The sequence below is a fragment of the Salmo salar genome, chromosome ssa10 (genome assembly GCF_905237065.1).
Source record: "Salmo salar chromosome ssa10, Ssal_v3.1, whole genome shotgun sequence".
In the NCBI taxonomy this organism is placed as follows: Eukaryota; Metazoa; Chordata; class Actinopteri; order Salmoniformes; family Salmonidae; genus Salmo; species Salmo salar.
The window spans coordinates 20,422,875-20,450,526 of record NC_059451.1 but is presented as its reverse complement, the minus strand read 5'-3'; the positions used below and the strand labels follow the sequence as shown (position 1 = coordinate 20,450,526).

General features: G+C 42.1%; 2 protein-coding genes across 5 annotated transcripts; one reads left to right on the top strand and one right to left on the bottom strand.

The window, feature by feature from the left end:
- LOC106613732 (MAU2 chromatid cohesion factor homolog) lies at positions 1 to 8,305 on the bottom strand. Of its 2 annotated transcripts, none has more exons than XM_014216286.2 (19): positions 7,563 to 8,305; positions 7,241 to 7,258; positions 6,988 to 7,059; positions 6,774 to 6,869; positions 6,569 to 6,663; positions 6,382 to 6,409; positions 6,057 to 6,212; positions 5,728 to 5,874; positions 5,502 to 5,592; positions 5,291 to 5,394; positions 5,033 to 5,110; positions 4,826 to 4,900; positions 4,632 to 4,715; positions 4,503 to 4,552; positions 2,782 to 2,859; positions 2,556 to 2,667; positions 1,729 to 1,819; positions 1,481 to 1,608; positions 1 to 1,323 (listed from the first exon to the last, which is right to left on the bottom strand). In XM_014216286.2, exons 1-19 carry the CDS (start codon positions 7,878 to 7,880, stop codon positions 1,249 to 1,251), a joined length of 1,896 nt encoding a protein of 631 aa, XP_014071761.2. In that variant the 5' UTR covers positions 7,881 to 8,305; the 3' UTR covers positions 1 to 1,248. The 2 variants fall into 2 exon arrangements, with proteins under 2 accessions (XP_014071761.2, XP_014071762.2); XM_014216287.2 differs by having other exon boundaries at positions 4,835 to 4,900.
- On the top strand, positions 8,074 to 25,670 carry LOC106613733 (mitochondrial coenzyme A transporter SLC25A42). Of its 3 annotated transcripts, none has more exons than XM_014216288.2 (8): positions 8,074 to 8,363; positions 8,717 to 8,853; positions 11,071 to 11,170; positions 11,298 to 11,323; positions 14,155 to 14,321; positions 17,532 to 17,648; positions 22,438 to 22,589; positions 22,697 to 25,670. In XM_014216288.2, exons 2-8 carry the CDS (start codon positions 8,773 to 8,775, stop codon positions 23,020 to 23,022), a joined length of 969 nt encoding a protein of 322 aa, XP_014071763.1. In that variant the 5' UTR covers positions 8,074 to 8,363; positions 8,717 to 8,772; the 3' UTR covers positions 23,023 to 25,670. The 3 variants fall into 3 exon arrangements, with proteins under 3 accessions (XP_014071763.1, XP_014071765.1, XP_014071764.1); XM_014216290.2 differs by having other exon boundaries at positions 8,084 to 8,363; positions 8,748 to 8,853; XM_014216289.2 differs by having other exon boundaries at positions 8,191 to 8,430.
- Positions 25,671 to 27,652: the final 1,982 nt, after the last annotated feature.

Below are 27,652 nucleotides of genomic sequence, written 5' to 3'. Positions count from 1 at the left end.
TGATGGTTGCAAATACCACATTTATTCAGACTTTGTCCCCAAAAATATTGAAAAACAATATAAGCAATAAAAACATAGGCATTGGATAGAATATGGCAAATACTCAAGCTTCTGACGTGTCCATATAGATTGACTTAAATATCAAGCATTGAGTTGGATTTCTACATGTGATACTGGTAGTTAAAATACATTACACACTTGACTACATTTACTTTATAAAATGTCACTGTACAATAAAGGTTTCCCATGTGGCCTATGTATACAATGTATTGTAAAGAAAACCTTTAACTAGAACTATAAAGACAAATTATAACATAACAAAAAGTAATACATTGACTTTCTTTATCCAAAAGTTTCTTGTATGTTAAAAAAATATCCAACTTCATGATCTATGGAACTCAATAAATGAACTAGAATTCATATGTATAGCCAATAATAGTTATGTTTGTGATGCATCTTCAAAATGATCCCCTCTTCTACCTCCTCTGGATCAACACAAAGGCCTTACACACACACACACACACACACACACACACACACACACACACACACACACACACACACTTCAGGAAACCCAAACGACTCTGTCGGAATCCTGGGATGCTTCAAGAATTCTGGAAAGTTGCAAACCTTTGACATGTCAAATGTTACAAAAAATATTCCTCTCTCAAAGCAGGTTTATCAAATCACAGCTCAAAAGGGACACCTTCTGGTCCATTAAGTAACTGCACTTAATGAACATTCTGACTCTTTCACTATTCTCTCTTGCACTCTTTCGAAATATTCAAACCCTTTATCTCAACACTAACAATTTAACATTCAAGTCCAAACTTAACATGAAACAAAACATGTTGCTGGTTCAATACATGAGAAGTAATGCCAAGTGTACCTACACTAATTCACGTGGATGTGGTGCTACAAAACAATGACTAGCTGTGAAAATCCTCAGCAAATGATTAGCAACAGTTGTAGAGTTAATCAACTTCAGTAACTTCCATGCATAGGAAAAATGGCATTCATACAAAGAAAAGCGGTAAAATATTTTGCTAAAGTTACAAAAATATCAACATTAATAAATTAATCGTATAACTGCTACTATGTTTTCCCAGTACCCCTCTAATTTTCAAAAGACGTAAAGAAACGATAGTTCAATTATAGACATCTTTGAGGCTAGAAGAATGGTAGCCCTTGTGTGTTGTCAGTTTGCACTTGCTCTCTCGTATGCATGTGTATGATGGAGCCATGTGTTCATAGCAGGCTGGCCAGGCTGGTTGTCGGGCCGTTCTGGGCTTGAAACTGCCCAGGTGGCGGGCCGTCCGTCCACTGTCACAGGGAACAGAGATTAGTACTGTTAAGTACCCATCTAAGCCAGACAGACAACAGAAACACAGCTAAACAACCTATATTATCTATTTACAATACACAACTTTGACGCCAGTAATAATTAAAGATAAAAAGTTAAAGATAAATTGATATGTACGCTGATTAGGTTGTGTTCGGGGAGGCTGCAGGCAGCGATGTGGTCCTGGAGAAGCTGCTGGGAGAAGTTCTGGTGCATCTGAGCTGCTTCATGGGCATCTATGGTGTTTCCCAGGGCCTTGTTCAGATCTACAGGGACAAAGACAAAAAAAATGTGGTCAAGGAAACCAACATCAAATACTTTAAGCTTAGTAGGGAGCATTGAAGCTCAAATCCAAAGACAAAAGAAATGCACAGGTAGGGACGCACCTTTTAAAAGGGCAGAAGACCACAGCTGGACAGACATGTCAGGGATCTTGCTGGCCAGCTGCATCGCTGGAACCACCATGTTGTTGCTTTCCTAGAGAAAAACAAAAACATATTGTTACGCAAGCTACAGTTTAAGTCAGAAGTTCACATACACCTTAGTCAAATACATTTAAACTCAGTTTTTCACAATTCCTGACATTTAATCATAGTAAAAATTCCCTGTCGTAGGTCAGTTAGGATCACCACTTTATTTTAAGAATGTGAAATGTCAGAATGATAGTAGAGAGAATGATTTAGTTCAGCTTTTATTTCTTTCATCACAGGCACTGAGTTTGAAGGTAGGCCTTGAAATACATCCATAGGTACACCTCCAATTGACTCAAATGGTGTCAATTAGCCTATCAGAAGCTTCAAAAGCCATGATGTCATTTTCTGGAATTTTCCAAGTTGTTTAAAGGCACAGTCAACCTAGACTTCTGAACCACTGGAATTGTGATACAGTGAATTATAAGTGAAATAATCTGTCTGTAAACAATTGTTGGAAAAATTACATCCACAAAGTAGCTGTCCTAACCGACTTGCCAAAACTATAGTTTGTTAACAAGAAATTTGTGGAGTGGTTGAAAAACGAGTTTTAATGACTCCAACCTAAGTGTATGTAAACTTCCGACTTCAACTGTACACACACACAAATACTTTTTTCCGCACACGTTGAATAAAATGTACACTATACAGTAAGCTATGGACGCATACATAATATTTGAAAAGGGTCAGGGTAGATGTTCCTCGCAAAATATCCATTTCTGACCATTGTGGAGTGATCTTACCCTGTGGTTTCCCAGTACATAGAATATATGGCCTAGCAGAACCAGTGAGCAGGCAGTCAGTCTATTCAGGTCCTCCGCATTGGACATCTTCAGAGTTTCTCTAAGGAACCGTCTGTAATAAGAATATCATTATGAAATGATTTATTTTCCAATTCCCACTGAAAATTTGAGGACCTATGGTATACTTCTCAGCAACTCAGTAAAAGAGGAGGTGGGGGAGACTCACTTGGCCTCGTTGTAGCGTCCTTGGAAGAAGGACAGGAGTCCTCGGATGTAGAAAGCTGCAGCGCGAAGACAGTGAGAGCTGCAACACAACCAAACAAACAAGTCCGTCAGCTTGTAGTCAAATACACTGGGGGAAAAAAGTATTTGATCCCCTGCTGATTTTGTACGTTTGCCCACTGACAAAGAAAGGATCAGTCTATAATTTTAATGGTAGGTTTATTTGAACAGTGAGAGACAGAATAACAACAAAAATATCCAGAAAAACACTCTTAAAGGGAGTGCTCCTAATCTCAGCTTGTTACCTGTGTAAAAGACACCTGTCCACAGAAGCAATCAATCAGATTCCAAACTCTCCACCATGGCTAAGACCAAAGAGCTCTCCAAGGATGTCAGGGACAAGATTGTAGACCTACACAAGGCTGGAATGGGCTACAAGACCATCGCCAAGCAGCTTGGTGAGAAGGTGACAACAGTTGGTGCGATTATTCGCAAATGGAAGAAACACAAAAGAACTGTCAATATCCCTCGGCCTGGGGCTCCATGCAAGATCTCACCTCGTGGAGTTGCAATGATCATGAGAACGGTGAGGAATCAGCCCAGAACTACACGGGAGGATCTTGTCAATGATCTCAAGGCAGCTGGGACCATAGTCACCAAGAAAACAATTGGTAACACACTACGCCGTGAAGGACTGACATCCTGCAGCGCCCGCAAGGTCCCCCTGCTCAAGAATACATATACATGCCCGTCTGAAGTTTGCCAATGAACATCTGAATGACTCAGAGGACAACTGGTGAAAGTGTTGTGGTCAGATGAGACCAAAATGGACTTTGACATCAACTCAACTCGCCGTGTTTGGAGGAGGAGGAATGCTGCCTATGACCCCAAGAAGACCATCTCCACCGTCAAACATGGAGGTGGAAACATTATGCTTTGGGGGTGTTTTGCTGCTAAGGGGACAGGACAACTTCACCGCATCAAAGGGACGATGGACGGGGCCATGTACCGTCAAATCTTGGGTGAGAACCTCCTTCCCTCAGCCAGGGCATTGAATATGGGTCGTGGATGGGTATTCCAGCATGACAATGACCCAAAACACACGGCCAAGGCAACAAAGGAGTGGCTCAAGAAGAAGCACATTAAGGTCCTGGAGTGGCCTAGCCAGTCTCCAGACCTTAATCCCATAGAAAATCTGTGGAGGGAGCTGAAGGTTCGAGTTGCCAAATGTCAACCTCGAAACCTTAATGACTTGGAGAAGATCTACAAAGAGTGGGACAAAATCCCTCCTGAGATGTGTGCAAACCTGGTGGCCGACTACAAGAAACGTCTGACCTCTGTGATTGCCAACAAGGGTTTTGCCACCAAGTACTAAGTAATGTTTTGCAGGGGTCAAATACTTATTTCCCTCATTAAAATGCAAATCAATTTATAACATTTTTGACATGCGTTTTTCTGGATTTTTTGTTGTTGTTATTCTGTCTCTCACTGTTCATATAAACCTACTATTAAAATTATAGACTGATAATTTCTTTGTAAGTGGGCAAACGTACAAAATCAGCAGGGGATCAAATACTTTTTTCCTCCACTGTACACCATCTCAGCAACGGGCTGCATTCTTAGCCTTAAAAAAAACAAGGTATTTGGCTCTGAGAATGTGTTTGGATTACAAAGCAAAATAGAACAACCACTAAAATCTGTGTTACGCAATACGTGTTTACACACCTCACAGGAAAGTTGTGATCAGGGTTTATCCTCTCAAGGAGACTGTAGAGCTTTAAAAGAAACAAGGTTAATACAGTTGACAATACTTTATTTTCAGTAAAATTGAATAGTGTGTGTGTGTCTACTAACCTCCTGGTGTCTGTTTCCTTCCCTGATGTAGACGCTGGCCAGGTTTGTCACAATGAACGCCCACAGCTCCTGGTGTGTGGTTAGCTGGAAAGGAAACACCCACGGATTAACTAAGTATCCAAAACGTGACAATGTAATACATATTGAACACATGCAGAGAGAACCCGTATAATAAGCTTAGCGTTACGACTTACGTCACTTACCCGCAAAGCGGCGGTGAACTGTGCCTCTGCGTTGTCCATACAGTTGACAGATATACAATACAGGCCCTGAAAAATGGAACAGCACATAAAGTTAAAAGTGGGAGTTTTAGAGTTCCAGTTAGAGAAGTGGGTGGTAAAATGTTATTCAAGATAGTGAATTGAGGGTATGTATTCTGGGTGAAGGTTTCAAATACTTACTAGTAGAGTGTGGAGTTGGGCAGCGTGATTGGTGAATAACCTGGGGGACTGTTGGCACAGTTGGCAGACCTGGGAGATCTGGGATATGGAGAGAGTCATCATCTCAACTGTCAATGGGCATGAAATTGCCCATCATATATTCCAGTAGCTACTTTGATTGAACTTTTAAACATTCCACTGTTACTTTGCACAGTGTTTATGTTCAGAGTGAATGAGTAAAACAGAAATAAGATTGGTCCATGGATGCTTCTACATTACCTCTTGTAATGCAGTAGCCTTGTGACCAGTGACTAGCCGACACATGATGATGTGCTCCAGCAGAATGACCTGGAACGTTGAAAGGATGGGACTGCTGTCCAGCACTGAAATAAGGGGGAACAAGACGTTTTAGACAACAGTGGGTGTTAAACAGATTATTTTGACAGTAGTACAGAAGAGAGGCGATGCATGTGGGCTTCAAATCACTTACTTTTTAGTTTCTCAAGCTGCATGAGTGCTTTGTCTGTGTATTTCTGTGCCTTCTCCAAATACCCTGCTTGCATGGAGTGCATGACGGTCACCTGGAACATTTAGAGAACAAGGTTATTACCATGTAACATGTTGCTTTTACCTATCCAATCCTTTCAGATCTGCACCAGTGTCTATGGGGGATCAGTCCTCAGGTATCAGAGGAGAAGGGAAAATATGGGGCTCACCAGGTAGACGAGAACACACATGTGTTCCTTGGGCAGCCAGTGGAAGAGGTCAGCAGGGTTACTGGGCAGGATCTCATCATCATGGAGTGTAGAGATGGTCTGGATGCACTGCTGCAGCTGCTTAAGACAGGGCTTCACACTCTTCACCTGCAACATAACATGGAGGTGGTCAATACCAGTGAAGCTGTTTCAACTACACTACAATTGAGTGGGAAAGCATATAGGCTATCTTGTCCAGGGGTGCATGACTACAGTCTTGGGTGTTATTGCCCTTGGGGACCACAGTTAGTGCATCGGTGGTTTTGATCCAGCCTGACAGGAGTCTTTACCTGTCCGGCATCCAGGTAGTGTGTGACCTGCAGCACCAGGAAAAATACCCTGAGAGACTCTTTCTGGATGGGGTTTCCCTGCCAGTTCTCCACGATCGTCCCGCACAGCGTGAGCAGAGGGTGCACCTCCCCCAGCTTCCTCTCCATCAGTAGGAGCTGATACACAGGATAAACAGAACATTACGGTATGGATTCTCTAGTGCAAAATATTTGTTTATACCCGTGCTATAAGCGCATTGCATACTTAAGATATCCGTTAATACTTAGTAAAACGCAAATGACAGATACAAAACTCTGCATTTTCATAAAAGAATTTGAGACTTACCATTCCTTTACTCAGGAGGAACAGTGCCCTGAGAAACACACATTGCATATTCAGCCGACCGTTATAGAAATGTTTTCATTAAGTTCACTGGAGGGCATCTTTAACATAACATCTACTGTATCTTCTTTTACAGATTATTAATGGGGACAAAAAAAGTAAATAGTTCAGCGCAGCAAGGTTACAATACCTGGTGTATTCCGAGCCCACCACTCTGGCATACTCAGCACCGACCCCTAGGAGGTCACAGGCAGACACAAGGTCTTTCTCCAGAGTGTGCAGTTGCTGATAAAGGAAAAAAATAAGACACATTCAATGCACTGCAATGTAAAGGCCTACAATCAAACATCCAAAAGAGACAAGTCAATTCAGTCAGTATTTACAGTACAACATACCGCTAGTTGAAACAGCAGGCGACAGTGCCAATAGGGAGTTTGCTGTGAGATCTGGATTGCCTTTCGCAGTAAAGGCTTTGCAGAATCTACCAGATTCTGAAAACAACAAATACAGAATCAAAACTACTCCACCTTACACTTGAATGAAAACATGTTCGTCAAAATGGATCTCCAGACATTGCAAAAGCAGGAAATGTATTTTAGCTTTATTTACCGGTATCTGCTGACAATAGAGTTCTGACAAAAGACTTGCTGCTTCAAATTTAACATCTTCAAATTGTGGGATCTGAGATATTCTGTTAAGGAAACCACTTAATTGACATTTAATACAGAATTTTACTATCGAGACACAATGTACCAGATGGAACAGCAAACACAGAACTGAGAAACGTTCTGCAGAATTGCACGACATTGTAATGCTAGTTACTGTAGTGTTGGGGTTGAAACCATAGCATTGAAAAGGATACTTGTTGTGATATTAACCACTGGAAAAAATAGAAAAGAGAAGATGTTAGGAACAAAATGCAGTACAATGTTGCATGCAGTCAAAGCAAGCAACAATAGTAGCAACTTCTAACACATTGAACGAGTGAAAGATGCGCAGGCCTGCCGGCTAGGCTATCATGCTAACAAATTATCTTCTGAGTCCAAATACCTATGACTGATACCAGAAAGCCGGGCTCTAAAGTTAGTTATCGAACTTGTTACTGTTCCCATTTCACTATTCAAGGCCTCGATCAACGCATCTCTGGTTCCATCATCGAGCTTTCCTAAACTCTCCCTCCTCACCGCTTTCTCCAAGTGGCTCCGCGCCAGCTCGCTGTTCTTCGTATGATGATAGAGCACCGAGCCGAGTTGAAGGTGAGTTCTGGCCTCCACCCTTTGCGGAGGTTTAAACTGGAAAACCGCTTGAAGACAATGCACACACAGACGAATTTTGGGTGGACTTGAGGTGCGGAAATGTTCTGCAAAGCCAAGGAGGGCGAGGTACCACGACTCCGGGGCCTCTACGTTGGACGCCATTTTCCCGAAAACAACAACAACAACAACAAGTACTGAACGCTGTGTCAAAAAAAAGAGTGCTGTGTCACCCTCGCGTGATTTCATGTGGAGTCCAATGTTCGGTTTGAAAATATCTATGGGACTTGTAGTCCAAAACAATTGTACGTGCCCTCAAACTGATAAACCCTTGAAAGACAATAATCTCGTGCGCGAGCAAACTCCAATAATTTTTAGGAAGACAACACCTAAAAATAGGCCACCACCTTCCCTGTCGCAGTGTGGCACCTGTCGTTTTCAATCACCTTGGAAAAAAATTCGTAAACGCTGAGATAGACGGACAAGTTGACTGATGTGTTGACCACAGATATTGACCCAACGACATCAAACAGATAGAGAAATGTGGCGACGCATCTCGGAAGACGACAGAGGAGTTGAACACTGAATGTGAAACATTGCTGAAGATTGTTCAAGATTGACCGGATTTGCAACAAACACACGTACAGTAATCAAGATTAAAGGCGAGGAATTCGATTGCGCATTCATTTCCACTTCTTTATTTTTAGCCCAAGTGGTGTGCGTGCTGAAGTGGTGTGTAGCAATGTTTACTTTTTCTCTTAACGTTTGATTATTTATTTTGATTATTTTGCAGAGATTGGTGAGTGTCTCATAATAATAGTAGATCATATATTGTGTTCCTAATAAGTAAAAATGTTACATTTAGTTGGGAATATTCTAGAATGACTTACATAACCAATTGTGATGTACTGTTTTATTACAGAGGAAATTAAACAGTATGTAGTTAGCTGTTAATTATTTTCTGTTACTTTGCAAATAGGGAAGTTGATACATTTAACAGCATATTTATTGAAGGTGACACAGAGCTCATCTATGCATGCAGTGGGAGGATATGTTGTTTATCATCATGTTTCTATCTCATGCAGTGTTTTGTCTGGTGTTGACTGACTGTCATAGATCCTGGGCGTCGTCAAGGGCACACATGGCCCATACAGTGCAGGACCACCAGATGGCACAGCCCCAGGCAGCAGTGTTGTCTCTCCCTCCCTCCGGCCAGGCTAAAGTGAGCCCCCCCCTCAGCCCCTACATCATGGGTTTTCCCTGATGCAGTAGCCTAACAGCAGCCAGGCAGGCCTACATACCACAGAGCTGTTTATAGCAGGAACATGCAGGCCAAGACCAGCCAGCTGAAGGCTGCCAAACATGTTTACCAGAACAGCAAGTAACCTTTGGGTAGTATGGGAGACCCTGGGACATGGGTATGGGGTTAAAGTGGACTAGACTAGATTGCATATTTTATTGTTAAGGAGTACCAAATGGCACTGGCAACATTAGTCATCACTAATTTGGGGCTGTCGAGTGGCGCAGCGGTCTAAGGCACTGCATATCAGTGCTAGAGGCGTCACTACAGACCCTGGTTCGATTCCAGGCTGTATCACAACCGGCCGTGATTGGGAGTCCCGTAGGGCGGCGCACAGTTGGCCCAGCGTCCTCCGGGTTAGGGTAGACCGTCATTGTAAATAAGAATTTGTTCTTAACTGAAGAAAAAAAGTCACTGTAATGCAAGTTATTCAGTTATCAGGGATTTTATTGGGTCCGCCGTCCAATTAACTTTTACAACCCACACCCTCACACACACAAACACATTCTGAACCAGCTAAGAGATTATCTCCACCTCCAGTTAGAGGCAAGTAAAGCTGTTTATGTTTGGAGTGCTGTACACTAAAGTAGCCTACACGATACAATGACATAATGGCACATTACTGCTCTGCAGATCATATGAAGTGTATACTCATGGAGGAGAGGTTTACTACAGTCTACTGTAAAATGGGTTAGAAATCTGTTGAAAGATAGTTAAAATTACACCCTTGCAGTACTCCAAGAGCATGAGAAACCTATATGTGATACCTTTAGCCCAGGGGTCTCCAACCCTGTTCCTGGAGAGCTACCCTCCTGTAGGTTTTCACTCCAACTCCAGTTGTAAGAACTTGGTTGAGTTTATCAACCTATTCTAATTAGTAGAACCAGGTGTCCTAGATTAGGGTTACAGAACGGTAGCTCTCCAGGAACACGGTTGAAGAGCCCTGCTTTAGTCTGTATCTGCAGCCAGTGATCATGACATGTTATAGTCTCCATTACAGCTGTAGTGTTTATTTATTTTATTTCACCTTTATTTAACCAGGTAGACCAGTTGAGAACGAGTTGTCATTTACAATTGCGACCTGTCCAAGATAATGCAAAGCAGTGCTACAAAAACAACAACACAGAGTTACACATAAACAAACGTACAGTCAATAACACAGTAGAAAAAAATCTATATACAGTGTGTGCAAATGTAGAAGAGTAGTGAGGTAAGGCAGTAAATAGGCCATAGAGGCGAAATAATTACAATTTAGCAATTAACACTGGAATGATAGATGTGCAGATGATGATGTGCAAGTAGAGATACTGGGGTGCAAAAGAGCAAGAAGATAAATAACAATATGGGGATGAGCTATTTACAGATTGGCTGTGTACAGATACAGTGATCAGTAAGCTGCTCTGACAGCTGATGCTTAAAGTTAGAGAGGGAGATATAAGTCTCCAGCTTCAGTGATTTTTGCAATTCGTTCCAGTCATTGGCAGCAGAGAACTGGAAGGAAAGGCAGCCAAAGGAAGTGTTGGCTTTGGGGATGACCAGTGAAATATACCTGCTGGAGCATGTGCTACGGGTGGGTGTTGCTATGGTGACCAGTGAGCTGAGATAAGGCGGGGCTTTACCTAGCAAAGATTATAGATGACCTGGAGCCAGTGGGGTTTGGCGACAAATATGAAGCGAGGGTCAGTCAACGAGAGCATACAGGTCGCAGTGGTGGGTGGTATATGGGGCTTTGGTGACAAAACGGATGGCACTGTGAAAGACTACATCCAGTTTGCTGAGTAGAGTGTTGGAGGCTATTTTGTAAATGACATCGCCGAAGTCAAGGATTGGTAGGATAGTCAGTTTTATGAGGGTATGTTTGGCAGCATGAGTGAAGGATGCTTTGTTACGAAATAGGAAGCCGATTCTAGATTTAATTTTGGATTGGAGATGCTTAATGTGAGTCTGGAAGGAGAGTTTACAGTCTAACCAGACACCTAGGTATTTGTAGTTGTCCACATATTCTAAGTCAGAACCTTTCAGAGTAGTGATGCTAGTCGTGAGTTATGGAGTATGTTTATGACTGATATAATTTCAAAGTGACTTTGTCTTTTGTGTCCTGTGTGAAGTGGAACACTGAGTGTTTCTTTGTGTGTGCAGAGATGGACAGTGTGGGACTCCCTGCTATGTGGAGCATTGGCAGGAGCTGTGGCCAAAACAGTCATAGCTCCTCTGGACAGAACCAAGATCATCTTCCAAGGTAAGGCCATTTCCCTGGAAGAACATGCACTCAGAATATAAAGTAGGGGTTCCTTTTGTAAATATATACTAATTTAATTGTTAGTATCTTTGCCTTAATACTTATTTTCCTTCTTCTCCTACTTTAGTGTCTTCACAAAGATTCTCTGCTAAGGTGAGTTTATTATATAACTCACATTAAAATAATAAAGATGTACTTGATGTACTGTATGTCTTCCCAATTGGCAGAGGCTGGCAGAGCAGGATTTAATGGTGTTATCTCCTAGATGGGAATGTTATTTGGCCACTTGGGTGTGTGTCACTTTTTAATCTGTCTGTCTGAAGCTGAAGCTGAAGCTCAAAACATTGCTTTTTCAAAGGTAATGTTCTGTATATTAAATATTACAACGCTGAACAGTCACAAATTCTCTCCATGCTGCCATAATGGTGAATCCTAACTTCCACTTAAATCATATTTTCACATAGTCTCCCATTGACGTCAATGGGAGACTAAGTGACAATTTGAAGTTAGGATTCTCCCCAAGGTGTTGACTGTCTTGTTGAGTTAATAATAATAAATCTAGCTGCAAGCAGCAATTACCTGTGTTAGCCCTTTTCTCTTTCTCAAATATTATGCCCTTATTTTACATAATCAAATTTGGTTCAGGCACAACACCAACAATTCCTCACTGTCTAGGGATGTCTATCTGAAAGTCGCATTGGTGAGATTTGAACCTGGGCCGCTATGGGGTGGCATGTATTACAACCCTCTGAGCCATGCTCACCTCCTGGCAAAAGTCAGGTTTGAACACTATGGAAGAGCATGCATGTATTGTAGGTTCCAGTCTTGACTCCATTTCTTGCACTTACACAAATCTTATAACATGTAATATATGCCATTTAGCAGGTTGCTTTTATCCAAAGCAACTTAGTCATGCGTGCATACTTTCTTTACATTTGAGTGGTCGCGAGAATTGAATCCACTATCCTGGCGTTGCAAGAGCCATGCTCGACCAACTCAGCTACAGAGGACCAACATGTGAATAGTGGACCAGTGCACACTTCAGGAAATAGTATAGATTATTGAGATGCTTAGCCAGCAGGGATGTCCAACCCTCCAAGAGCCCAAACACAGATGCCTATTTGGCCCAAACATTACCAGTCTAATGTATTGTACTCTACTCAAGTTTACTCTACTGATCTTGTTTTTCCCCATTTAAACTGGTCTTGGTCTAGTCATGGTCTCGATACACTGGTCCTTGGTCAGGGTCTCAGAAAGTCTAGTCTTGTTGTGCGTCTTGATTAGGGAGGCACATTTCTGTCAATTTTCCTGCTGACTAACCGACCCTCATTAATCAGTCAAAAAATGGTAAAAACAATTCCAAACAGTAAAATAGCGTGACCAACAAAAAATACTATGCATGCATACAAGGAACCGACATTTTTCATTAATGAAAACATGCAACAATAAGCCTATCGTCTTAGTCAAAAGGCAATAGCCTATTATGGAACATGCAGCTGCTGTAATGAAGCAGCTAATAAAACATCATTTGCTAAAATGCAATTTGTGGGAAAACAGTTTTAAACCTAATGCGAGCGGAGCTGAAAACACTGTTTTAAATAGCACACCTAATGCCAGTGGAGCTGAAACCACTGTTCTAAACAGCTCACCTAATGTGACAGAGGTAAAAATCTCAGCAACTTGTAGAAAGAGGGGGAATCTGATAGCTGCAACTAGGATGGGTTGCTAATAAGACTAGGATTGTGCCTCTGGCTTCTGGACAATGAAATGAAGTTTATATGAAACTCAATAGAACAGGAGAGAAATTCTGGTTAATGGCATGAGGAAGTCTTTTATAAAATAATTATCTTCACATTTCTATGGTTGGATTTTGGCTAGGCTACTTTGAAGCAAGGTAAGACATTCCTCATTATTTGAGGTAAAGTAAAACGTTCAGGTTTCAAATAATTATACTGTCTTAAGGTCACATTGTAAAGTGGTGGGTGACTCTGCTTACCGTTGACTATAGCCTATGCACACGAATGGCGAATGGGAGTTGCGCTTTAATTAGAAGTTGAGATTGAGAAATAAAAATAGTCGCTTTTTTAATCGTGGCCATCAAAAAAGTTTTTAACACGCAATTGCCTTTAGAATTATAATCTTTTGTGCAATGACTGGGCTTATAAAAGCATGTTTCACTCCAGTACCAGCTTTTTGAGGAGCTGCTCTGACAGGTGATAGGCCATTCCGCGCCTCAAACTAGGCTGAGTATGCTGTTGCGCGTGTGATAAGACACATGACGACTAACGAAAATGTAATTCCACACAATTATGCAAATTAACCTATAGACCGATAAGCATGGTCAAATATATATTTTCGGCGGCTAACCAATTTAATGGTTAACCATTAACATCCTTAGTCCATTCCCTCCAAGAGCGACTTAAATTGTCAGGCCCAACCGCACTCAACTTCATTGGCTCACAGCGGCCATGACGTTTAAGATATCAACTTCATTTATAATACATTTACAAATCTTGGTCTCTAGATGTTTTACACCAAGTTTTGGAGAAATCGGTTTAGTGGTCTCTGAGGAGATGCTGTTGAAAATTGTAAAACCTTTTGAAGTCAAATGTTGTTTGTAGCGCCACTATTCGGCCACCAATTTACACCATCCCACCAAGTTTGTAGTTACCATTTAAGAGCTATAGCTCTCCAAAAATAGGAAAAAAATAAATAAATGTAATATTAATCCTAGCAATTATAATAGGGTTCCATCCCTTTCAGGGCTTGGACCCCTAATAATAGTAAAAATAATTTGGTAGGTGCTTATATTTCTCCTATTTCACACACGTACAAGTGGGTATTAATATGCATGTGTGATTTGGAAAAGTTATTTTTTTTGCATATTCCACTCTCAATGAGACACCCTCGAAGAATGGGTTCAGGACCACGGATGTCTTGTTGAGTTAGTGTTAAGGTTGTTGTTGCTGTGCCCCCCCCCCCAGGAAGCCTTCAGACTCCTCTACTGTACATACATGAAAGATGGCTTCCTCAGTCTGTGGAGGGGCAACTCTGCCACCATGGTGCGGGTCATCCCCTACGCTGCCATCCAGTTCTGCTCCCACGACCAGTACAAGAGAATCCTGGGGGGATACTATGGCTTCCAGGGAAAGTGAGTAAAGTACCCCTCAGTGAAAATAATTGAGAATACACATATGTATCATGGCACCGGAGAAGATGGCTCACGTTTTACATGCTCCTAACCGAATGTGTTTTTTTGTGAAAAAAAATGGCGTTGTTTGTAACTTATTTTTTTACTTATTCTGTACATAATGTTGCTGCTACCGTCTCTTATGACTGCAAATAACTTCTGGACATCAGAACAGCGATTACCCACCACGAACTGGCAGAAGCTTTTTTTTCCTTTAACGAGCCCGACGTGAAGGACCTACTGCTTTCCCGGGAACAGGCCCAAATCCCCGTCATTTGCGAGAAGACGGAGAACAAGAGGACGGAGGTCGGGCTGCCTTCTGAGAATTCGTAGGCAATCGAATAAACCCCCACTGCCTTCCATTCTTCTAGCTAACATGCAATCATTGAAAAATAAAATTGATGACCTACGAGGAAGATTAAACTACCGACGGGACATTCAACTTTAATATCTTATGCTTCACGGAGTCGTGGCTGAACGACGACATTATCAACATACAGCTGTCTGGTTATACACTGTATGGCAGGATAGAACAGCGGCGTCTGGTACAAGGGGGGGCAGACTACGTATATTTGTAAACAACAGCTGGTGCACGATATCTAAGGAGGTCTTGAATTTTTGCTCGCCTGAGGTAGAGTATCTCATGATAAGCTGTAGACCACACTATCTACCTAGAGAGTTTATCTGTATTTTTCTTAGCTGTTTACATACCATCACAGACCAATGCTGGCACTAAGACCACACTCAATGAGCTCTATTCCGCCATAACCAAACAGGAAAACGCTCATCCAGAGGTGGCGCTCTGGGAGGGAAATTTAAATCCGTCTTACCAAATTTCTATCAGCATGTTAAATGTGCAACCAGAGGGAAAACAACTCTAGACCACCTTTACTCCACACACAGAGACGTGTACAAAGCTCTCCCTCACACTCCATTTGGCAAATCTGACCATAATTCTATCCTCCTGATTCCTGCTTACAAGCAAAAATTAAATCAGGAAGCACCAGTGACTCGGTCAAAAAAAAAAGTGGTCGGATGAAGCCAATGCTAAGCTACAGGACTGTTTTGCTAGCACAGACTGGAATATGTTCTGGGATTCTTCCGAGGGCATTGAGGAGTATACCACATCAGTCACTGGCTTCATCAATAAGTGCATCGAGGACGTCGCACCCACAGTGACTGTACGTATATACCCCAACCAGAAGCCATGGATTAGAGGCAACATCCACACTGAGCTAAAGGCTAGAGCTGTGACTCTAACCCGGAAACGTATAAGAAATCCCACTATGCCCTCCGACGAACCATCAAACAGGCAAAGCATCAATACAGGACTAAGACCGAATTGTACTACACCGGCTTTGGCGGTCCTTGGATGTGGCAGGGCTTGCAAACCATTACAGACTACAAAGGGAAGCACAGCCGAGAGTTGCCCAGTGACATGAGCCTACCAGACGAGCTAAACTACTTCTATGCTTGCTTCGAGGCAAATAACACTGAAACATGCATGAGAGCACCAACTGTTCTGGACGACTGTGTGATAACGCTCTCCGCAGCCGATGTGAGTAAGACCTTTAAACAGGTCAACATTTACAAGGCCGCAGGGCCAGATTAATTACCAGGACGAGTACTGCGGGCATGCGCTGACCAACTGGCAAGTGTCTTCACTGACATTTTCAACCTCTCCCTCTCTATTGTATTCCACACTGCCCTTTCCTACCTGGACAAAAGGAACACCTATGTGAGAATGCTATTCATTGACTACAGCTCAGCGTTCAACACCATAGTGCCCTCAAAGCTCATCAATAAGCTAAGGACCCTGGGACTAAACACCTTCCTCTGCAACTGGATCCTGGACTTCCTGACGGAACGCCCCCAGGTGGAAAGGGTAGGTAACAACACATCCGGCACACAGATCCTCAACACAGGGGTCCCTCGGGTGCGTGCTCAGTCCCCTCCTGTACTCCCTGTTCACTCATGACTGCACTGCCAGGCACGATTCCAACACCATCATTAAGTTTGCCGATGATACAACAGTGGTAGGCCTGATCACCGATAACAACGAGACAGCCTATAGGGAGGAGGTCAGAGACCTGGCCGTGTGGTGCCAGGACAACAACCTCTTTCCTCAACTACAGGAAAAGGAGGACAGAGCACACCCCCATTCTCATTGACGGGGCTGTAGTTGAGCAGGTTGAGAGCTTCAAGTTCCTTGGTGTCCACATCACCAACAAACTAACATGGTCCAAGCACACCGAAGACGGTTGTGAAGAGGGCACGACAAACCTATTCCCCCTTAGGAGACTGAAAAGGTTTGGCATGGGTCCTCAGATCCTCAAAAGGTTCTAGAGCTGCACCATCGAGAGCATCTTGACTGGCTGCATCACTGCCTGGTATGACAACTGCTCGGCCTCAGACTGCAAAGCACTACAGAGGGTAGTGCGTACAGCCCAGTACATCACTGGGGCCAAGCGTCCTGCCATCCAGGACCTCTATACCAGGCGGTGTCAGAGGAACGCCAGCAACTCCAGCTACCCTAGTCATAGACTGTTATCTCTGCTACCGCACGGCAAGCGGTACCGGAGTGCCAAGTCTAGGTCCAAGAGGTTTCTAAACAGCCTCTACCCCCAAGCCATAAGACTCTTGAACATCTAATCAAAATGGCTACCCAGACTATTTGCACTGCCCCCCCCCCAACCCCTCTTTTACGCCGCTGCTACTCTCTGTTATTGTCTATGCATAGTCACTTTAATAACTCTTCCTATATGTTCATATTACCTCGACTAACCGGTGCCCCCGCACATTGACTCTGTACCGGTACCCCTGTATATAGTCTCGCTATTGTTATTTTACTGCTGCTCTCCTTAATTACTTGTTCCTTTTATTTCTTAATTTTTAAACTGCATTGTTGGTTAGGGGCTTGTAAGTAAGCATTTCACTGTAAGGTCTACACCTGTTGTATTCGGCGCATGTGACTAATACAATTTGATTTGTTAATGTAGCACCATTCTGAACTCTGGTGGTTATCATCAGCCTCCAAGGCAACCCTTCAGTGATCTTTCTTGAACAGAACAAACCATTTTCTCTAGTGTGAAAAAAAATCATAATAATTCAATGATATCCATTGTCGAAACCATAGCTGCACTCTGATGTAATTTGATCTGTCTGTTTCAGAGCCCTTACTCCTTTTCCACGTTTCCTGGCAGGGTCGTTGGCTGGCACCACAGCTGCCATGCTCACCTACCCCCTGGACATGGTGCGGGCCAGGATGGCAGTGACACCCAGACAAATGTAGGGCTCTCCAACAACACTCATAAATGTCAATCTTTGAATGTATAAATACACAGGACTCTAAAGTGTGACAAAAAATGTGACCAAATATTTTGCTGTGAGACCAGGAGTTTTATTTTGGGAGCACTGTGTGACTATGAACAAAATCTCCCATAATTGTTGTTTCCGAGTGCCTTAAAGAAACAAGCGAGTGCAGATGTGTTAGCGTCATGGTTGCACCATTACTACAGCGAAAACAGCTAGCTTCCTTCTAACCCAACCAAGATCTGACTATTACCGCCTCAGCATTTTTATATTTCTATAGCGGATCGCATTGACCACATTTTACATTCATAAACCATTTCGTGGGCCATTCTAAAACTACTCAAAACCACAGAGTTTCTAAACCCAAAGGCGCAACATCGTGAAACTTCCGGGAACACTTGCGTAACAGACCAAGCAGACTAGGCCAGGGTTTGGGCTTTGAGAAGTCAATGAGAGAAGTGAAAAATTCATCCATAGTTGTGCATTTTCTCAATCTAAAGACACAACCTAGATTCTAGCGAATGTCTTAAGTAGTTAAACATGTTATTACTCCAACCTTGTGAAAGTGATTTTCGTCAAGAAATGACTTTATATTGAGGAGTGCCTTTGATTTGACGGCCTGCACATGAACAGTTTGGCGCGATACGAAAGTTAGACCCGATGACGTGTTTCTACCCATGAGATTAGCTAGCCAACTTCGCCATGACATTGCCTACAAGTGTAATCTGGGTTTTATATTGAAGAAGCAGTTTCTGCCTATCTTCATACTGTACTGTCTTTGTCCAAACATTTGGGGCCATAGAAAGAAGGGACAATGGATAGATTCTTCAGGAGATCAATGATCGTCAATACAAACCTTACATTTTTAAGAGACTGTGTACAATTTTCAATGTAATGACTCTCAATAGAAAATAGTGATTTATACACAATGTAGAAACCTACAATTCCACAAATGACTTTGTCATTTCAATGACAGGTATTTATTTTAGCTTTTATAATAAACGAATGTGTTTAACGGTGTTCCATATTAGTTAAAGGCACAACAATTGTTTTATTTCCCTGTTTAACTCTCTTGCAGATTAACATGTGCCTTACAAAAACGAAGGTTTAAAGACCGATGCAATCCATGGTTTACAGGAAAAAAATTTAGCTTGGGTTAAGGCCAGATGAACTGATTCTGCTTCTGATTGGCAGTCCTTCAGACATTTGAGAAATAGATGTCTATCCCTGTTTAAAAAAAAAATCAACATGCTTCTTGAATTGTGTATCTGAGAGTGGTGGTAATCTAGCCAATTTCTGGAAAGTGGTCAAATCTTTGAAACAAAACTCCACCCCCTCCTTTCCCCAGCAGGTTTTGACAGCCTCTGCACCCAATCTAGACTAAATAGAAATGTGTGATGCTTTTAATAAGCATTTTGCCTCAACTGGCCACCTGTTTGAAAGGATAATCTCTGAAAATCCAATAACCTCAAAACAGATTGTAGAGAATGATGCATTAACAGACTCATATACTTTATTTTTATTTCAACCCTTTGATGTCTATGATGTACTAATGATGTACAGTTGAATTCAGAAGTTTACATTACTCCTTAGCCAAATACATTTTAAACTCACTTTCACAATTTCTGACATTTAATCCTAGCAAAAAATGTCCTGTTTTAGGTCAGTTAGGATCACCACTTTATTTCAAGAATGTGAAATGTCAGTAATAGTAGAGAGAAATATTTATTTCAGCTTTTATTTCTTTCATCACATTCCCAGTGGGTCAGAAGTTTACATACACTCAATTAGTATTTGGTAGCATTGCCTTTAAATTGTTTAACTTGGGTCAAACATTTCGGGTAGCCTTCCACAAGCTCCCCACAAGTTGGGTGAATTTTGGCCCATTCCTCCTGACAGAGCTGGTGTAACTGAGTCAGGTTTGTAGACTTTGCTCGCACACACTTTTTCAGTTGTGCCCACAAATGTTCTATAGGATTGAGCTCAGGGCTTTGTGATGGCCACTCCGATACCTTGACTTTGTTGTTTTTAAGCTATTTTGCCACAATTTTGGAAGTATGCTTGGGGTCATTGTCCATTTGGAAGACCCATTTGCGACCAAGGTTTAACTTCCTGACTGATGTCTTGAGATTTTGCTTCAATATATCCACATATCCTTCCTCATGGAGCCATCTATTTTGTGAAGTGCACCAGTCCCTCCTGCAGCAAAGCACCCCCACAACATGATGCTGCCCACCCCCGTGCTTCACGGTAGGGGGTTGGTGTTCTTCGGCTTGCAAGCCTCCCCCTTTTTCCTCTAAACATAGCAATGGTCATTATGGCCAAACAGTTCTATTTTTGTTTCATCAGACCAGAGGACATTTCTCCAAAAAGTACGAGCTTTGTCCCCATGTGCAGTTGCATACCGTAGTCTGGCTTTTTTATGGCGGTTTTGGAGCAGTGGCTTCTTCGTTGCTGAGCGGCCTTTCAGGTATCGATATAGGACTCGTTTTACTGTGGATATAGATACTTTTGTACCTGTTTCCTCCAGCATCTTCACAAGGTCCTTTGCTGTTGTTCTGGGATTGATTTGCAGTTTTCGCACAAAAGTACATTCATCTCTAGGAGACAGAACGCATCTCCTTCCTGAGCGGTATGATGGCTGCGTGGTCCCATGGTGTTTATACTTGCGTACTATTGTTTGTACAGATGAATGTGGTACCTTCAGGCTTTTGGAAATTGGATGAACCAGACTTGTGGAGGTCTACAATTATTTTCTGAGGTCTTGGCTGATTATTTTTTTCCCCCATGATGTCAAGCAAAGAGGCACTGAGTTTGAAGGTAAGCCTTGAAATACATCCACAGGTACACCTCCAATTGACTCACATGATGTCAATTAGCCTATCAGAAGCTTCTAAAGCCATGACATAATTTTCTGGAATGTTCCAAGCTGTTTAAAGGCACAGTCAACCTAGTGTATGTAAACTTCTGACCCACTGGAATTGTGATACAGTGAATTATAAGTGAAATAATCTGTCTGTAAACAGTTGTTGGAAAAATGAGTTGTCATGTACAAAGTACATGTCCTAACTGACTTGCCAAAACTATAGTTTGTTAACATGAAATTTGTGGAGTGGTTGAAAAACTAGTTTTAATGACTCCAACCTATGTAAACTTCCGACATCAACTGTACATCTATGATGTACTAATGATGATGTACATCCATGATGTACTAATAAAAATAAAACATAGGGCCTGATTCACTTCAAATCTAATTTTATTGTTCACATACACATATTTAGCAGATGTTATTGTGGCTGAAATGCTTGTGTTCCTAGCTCCAGCAGTGCAGTAATATCTAACAATACACAACCATACACACATCTGAAAAGTAAAAGAATAAGAAATATAGCAATATTAGGACGCGCATTGTCAGAGTCCGGAGTATAAATACTGTGTGTGTATATACAGTACCTTTCAAAAGTTTGGACACACCTAATCATTGAAGGGGTTTTCTTTACATTGTAGAATAATAGTGAAGACATAAACATTGATATAACATGTAGTAACCAAAAAAAGTGTTAAACAAATCAAAATATATTTTAGATTCTTCGAAGTAGCCACCCTTTGCCTTTGACAGCTTTGCACACTCTTGGCATTCTCTCAACCAACTTCACCTGGAATGCTTTTCCAACAGTCTTGAAGGAGTTCCCACAAATGCTGAGCACTTGTTGGCTGCTTTTCCTTCACTTTGCGGTCCAACTCATCCCACACCATCTCAATTGCGTTGAGGTCGGGTGGTTGTGGAGGACAGGTCACAATGTTTTAAAACATACAGATGAGCTAGTTAAAAAGCTAAGATTTAAAGGGGGCTTATTTTTTTTTAAATAGATCTTGCCTCTCCCTAAATAGCAGGAAGCAGATTGTACAGTCAGTTCCTGATTATGGTGACACCGTTTACCAGATTGCAACAGCCACTACTCTTAAACCTTTGGATGCTGTCTACCATAGCACCATTAGTTTTATCACTGGTGACAGTTTTGATACTCACCACTGCAGCCTGTAACAAAAGGTTGGCTCGTCCCCATTAAAGTGCTGCAGATCAATTCATTACTCCCTTTCTGTTTCCAAAGCCCTACTACACAAGCTTCCAACTTACCTAACTTCATTGCTAAAGAATGAGCTACCAAACCCACTTGACCAATTTAAGTCAATCCTCCTTTAGTTTTAGTGCCCTTCATTGTTCGAATAACCTGCAAAATTCCTTGTATCTTCAGTCCCTTTTGCCGCTAGGGCAGTTTAGGACTCTGGTGTTAAAGGAATTCATTGAGGATTGCAGTTGTTTCGATTGATTGTAATGGTTTATTTGTTGACAGTGTAGTATTGTACCTTGTAGTTTTTTTTTGTACCCTTTTTGTTTTATTTGTAATGTTCATTTTCTTGATTGTGAAAATGTTTGTACTCAGGGCACTATTGTGAATGAGACCCTGGTCTCAATTGGGCTCCCCTGTGTAAAAGTAAAAACAAAAAAGGTAACTAGAATTCATATAGGCCCAATATAGGCTGTATCTCAATCAAAAATTTTTATGTGGTGCTCCTAACTTTAAGTTGGGTGCACCAGTGCTACCAATGAATTTTTTTAATTTCGAGCACTGCCTGCACGTGGTTCCCCCTTTGCCCACTTATTCAAAGTTTAACAGGTATATAGGGTAATATAGGTAATGTTTTTATCCTTATCTAATATCCATATAGGTTAATATCCTACTCTAATCTTTCTTCCCTACAGGTACAGCAACATTATGCACGTGTTTGTGCGCATTACACAGGAGGAGGGCATTAAGACCCTGTACAGAGGCTTCTGCCCGACCATCCTGGGAGTGATCCCATACTCAGGAATCACCTTCTTCACATATGAGACCCTCAAGAAACTGCATGCAGGTACAGCCTCCTTTTTCTTTTTGGATTGTCTTAATTTAATGATTAGCTTTTTGATTAAGGGCTTAATTTGATCTCTCTTTCTCTCCTTATCCCATTCCTTTCTCCAGAGAGGACCAGGCGGTCCCAGCCGTACTCCTACGAGCGTCTGGCATTTGGCGCGTGTGCTGGCCTGATCGGCCAGTCGGCCTCTTACCCGCTGGACGTGGTTCGCCGACGCATGCAGACGGCAGGGGTGACGGGTCAACAGTACGGCAGCGTCCTGAACACCATGAAAGCAATCGTGGTGCAGGAGGGTGTGGTGCGTGGACTCTACAAGGGCCTCAGTATGAACTGGATCAAAGGGCCTATCGCTGTGGGGGTCAGCTTCACCACCTTTGACCTCATGCACAACTTCCTGCACAAGATGCACCAGTTGGGATACTTCACACACTGAGCCAACAGAGGGAGCCAGAGGAAAGGTTCACTGTTGGGACTAGAGTTGTCGTCCGTCGGTCACAGACACAAGATGGGTCCTCTACAAGTCAGATAGGGATTGAAAGGGGAGGGTGGATACTGGACAGACAGGTGGAGGCAGAAGCTGTCAGTTTATTTAAGCGCACATCCTCTGACACACATTAAGCACGCACAGCCAGACCCCCCCACTCTTGCTGTTGATGGATGGGGTGTCTGTACTAAGGCTAAAATAAGTGTCCTCAAACAGGGTAGATGTGTGCATGAGTTTGCAATATGAGAGGTATGAGAATGTGAATGATTTTACATTTCCAGTCCTGATATTTGTTTGAGATTGTGGTATTATCTCTGGTAAGGGCACTTAATGGGGCTGGAGATATTCAGAGGCGAAGAACTTTACGATCGGTTCATTTTAGTATGGAATTTTATCAACTATGCTCACAACGTTTTCCGTTGATTTAAACTTTAGATTGACTTATATTTTCAACCATGCATTGCTGCTTTTTTTCTTGATTATTTCAGGGCTTGTTGCAGCTGTAATCCGCTGCTCTGCTCACTTTTGCATTTAGCATCAACGTTTCATGGAAGAGTCACCTAGTGGGCCTTGCTGCCAGAAAATATAATCTGATTGTTGATAGTTTCTTGATTGCTGGTAGTTGGGAATGTAGATTTGTTCCAAAGAGCTTGTTGCTGTTTTTTTACAGTTAAAATGTAAGATGGAATGTACTGTCAGGAAAATTATTGGCACCCTTGATAAAGATGAGCAAAAAATACTGTATAAAATAAATACAAGTACTGAGCTATATTATATGCTCAAAAATTATAAAATTATATTTTATACTAATACAATTGCTCAGAGAAAGAGATTTTGTTTATCAAGTAAATATTTGTTCTCCAAAAAATATAGGTCAAAATTATTGCCACACTTGTTTTCAATACCTCTCCTTGCGAGGATAACGACACTGAGCCTTTTTCTAAAATGTTTTATGAGATTGGAGAACACATTGGGAGGGATCTTGGAGAATATTTCCAGAATCTTTACAGATCCTTGATATCCTTCATCTGCGCTTATGGGCTACCCTATTCAATTAAAACCACAGGCTTTTCATGTGGTTCAAGTCCGGAGACTGATGGCCATTGGAAAATGTGGATTTTTGTGGTCAATTAACTGGTGTGCGTGGCCAAAGAGCTCAATTGTCATGTCATCTAACAAATGGAGATTGCTAAACGGCATTGGCAGTTGGTTTGGAATCTTTGCTATGGTCAGATGACACGAAAATAAAGCTCTAGGCTTCCACAGAATGATGCATATGAAGAGGGAAAAAACACTGTTCCATATGGTGGTGGATCTTTGATGTTATTGGACTAATTTGGTTCCACTGGTTCTGGGGCTCTTGTTAAGGTCAACGGCAGCATGAACTTTACCCAGTACAAGGACATTTTAGCCAAAAACCTGCTTGCCTCTTCAAGAATGCTGATCTTGCTGGATCTTCCAGTAAGACGATAACACCAAGCACACATCAAAATCCACAAAGTAATTGACCACAAAAATCAACATTTTGCAATGGCCATCTCAGTCTCCGGACTGGTTTAAATTGAAGAGGGCAGACGAAGGATATCAAGGATCTGGAAGGATTCTGTATGGAGGAATAGTCTGAGATCCCTCCCAATGTGTTCTCCAACTCATAAAACATTTTAGAAAAAGGCCCTGTGACGTTCTCCTCGCAAGGCGAGTTTTGAAAACTAGTGATCATTTTTACCCCTCTTTTTAAAAAAAGTTTTTTTTAATTGTTAAATTTTGTTTCTGAGCATTTGCATTAGTATATATTTTTTTTCTTCTCTCCATTGGACCTGACCGTCAGTGTGTGATAACTGGCAAATGCCCTCTCACGTTGATGAGAAAGAGATGGTGATATCATAAATAGTTTATTTTTATTAACAACATGCCTGCAGTCCCTCACACACTGAATGCCATCCTCCATTTAAACAAACTGAAGCGTTTCAGGCAGGAGGCCACAGGTGTGTGCAATCAGCATATTAGCAAGGCTCGCAAGCAGTCAGCTGACAATAAAGGGACATGTCACTCATTCTAACGTTCAAACAAACAGTTAAAGGTTGTGCTGATGAATAAAGATGAATTAACTGGATTTGCATGTGATAATGGATTGACAATTTAGCTAGGATCCTAGATATATAAACACACCATAAATACATTCATTCATTTTACAGTGAAGGCTACTCCTTCACAGTCAGTAATCATTTCAGCAGGACTGCACAGTTTCACTATCCGGTGTCTAGAAATATAGAGTTGTAGTGTCTAACTGGAATCTAATGGACATCATCCATATTTGCCCGCTACATGTAGCCTAAGGAATAAATATATAATCAGTATATTTCTAATATTAAGGTAGTCTTTCTATTATCTGTAGTCTTATTGTGAAGGAAATCCAGTTTGTCATAAATCTGTTTCTATGTTTATTGAAACTTTACACAAGAATGTTGCTACACCCGCAATAACATCTGCTAAATATGTGTATGTGACCAATAAAATCTGCTAAATATGTGTATGTGACCAATAACATCTGCTAAATATGTGTATGTGACCAATAAAATTTGATTTGTTTGATTTGATATTGATGTCTTGAATATACTAAAAAACGTACTTCTTGAGATCAGTGTATATGTGAAATAACAATTAATTGATCAACACAAATTATGCTAAAAACACATCCTGTATTAATTACTGAACTTGACGTCTAATTGCAATATTTTTTATGAATGATTCATTTATAGCAGTGTTTCCCAACCCTGGTCCACGAGTACCCCCAACAGTGTACAGTTTCGTTGTAGCCCTTGACAACACTGGCTCCGACACTCGTTGGATGTGGCAGGGCTTGCAAACCATTACAGACTACAAAGGGACAGACTACGAAGGGAAGATTATCAGGACATGTACTGAGAGCATGCGCTGACCAACTGGCAAGTGTCTTCACTGACATTTTCAACCTCTCCCTGTCCGATTCTGTAATACCAACATGTTTCAAGCAGACCACCATAGTCCCTGTGCCCAAAAACACTAAGGTAACCTGCCTAAATTACTACCAACCCGTAGCGCTCACGTCTGTAGCCATGAAGTGCTTTGAAAGGCTGGTCATGTGTCACATCAACACCATTATCCCAGAAACCCTAGACCCACTCCAATTTGCATACTGCCCTAACAGATCCACAGATGATGCAATCTCTATTGCATTCCACACTGCCCTTTCCCACCTGGACAAAAGGAACACCTATGTGAGAATGCTATTCATTGACTACAGCTCAGCGTTCAACACCATAGTGCCCTCAAAGCTAATCAATAAGCTAAGGACCCTGGGACTAAACACTGCAACTGGATCCTGGACTTCCTGACGGGCCGCCCCCCAGGTGGAAAGGGTAGGTAACAACACATCCGGCACACTGATCCTCAACACAGGGGTCCCTCAGGGGTGCGTGCTCAGTCCCCTCCTGTACTCCCTGTTCATTCATGACTGCACTGCCAGGCACGATTCCAACACCATCATTAAGTTTGCCGATGATACAACAGTGGTAGGCCTGATCACCGACAACAACGAGACAGCCTATAGGGAGGAGGTCAGAGACTTGGCCGTGTGGTGCCAGGACAACAACCTTTCCCTCAACATGATCAAGACAAAGGAGATGATTGTGGACTACCGGAAAAGGAGGACAGAGCACACCCCCATTCTCATCGACGGGGCTGTAGTGGAGCAGGTTGAGAGCTTCAAGTTCCTTGGTGTCCACATCACCAACAAACTAACATGGTCCAAGCACACCAAGACGGTTGTGAAGAGGGCACAACAAAACCTATTCCCCCTCAGGAAACTAAAAAGATTTGGCATGGGTCCTCAGATCCTCAAAAGGTTCTACAGCTGCACCTTCGAGAGCATCCTGACTGGTTGCATCACTGCCTGGTATGGCAACTGCTCGGACTCCGACCGCAAGGCACTACAGAGGGTAGTGCGTACGGCCCAGTACATCCCTGGGGCCAAGCTTCCTGCCATCCAGGACCTCTATTCCAGGCGGTGTCAGAGGAAGGCCCTAAAAATGGTCAAAGACTCCAGCCACCCTAGTCATATTCTCTCTGCTACCGCACGGCAAGCGGTACCGGAGTGCCAAGTCTAGGTCCAAGAGGCTTAGCTTCTACCCCCAAGCCATAAGACTCCTGAACATCTAATCAAATGGATACCCAGACTATTTGCATTTCCCCCCCCCCCCCCTTTTACGCCACTGCTACTCTCTGTTATTATCTATGCATCTACCTACATATACATATTACCTCAATTACAACTAACCGGTGCCCCCGCACATTGACTCTGTACCGGTACCCCCCTGTATATAATCTCGCTATTGTTATTTTACTGCTGCTTTTTAGTTACTTGTTCCTTTTATTTCTTATTCTTATTCATCTTGCATTGTTGGTTAGGGGCTTGTAAGCAAGCATTTCACTGTAAGGTGTTGTTTTCGGCACATTTGACTAATAAAACTTGATTTGATTTAATCACTACTGTACATGAAATAAACGTATTTTCGTAACATGAAACAATATCTCTATTTGT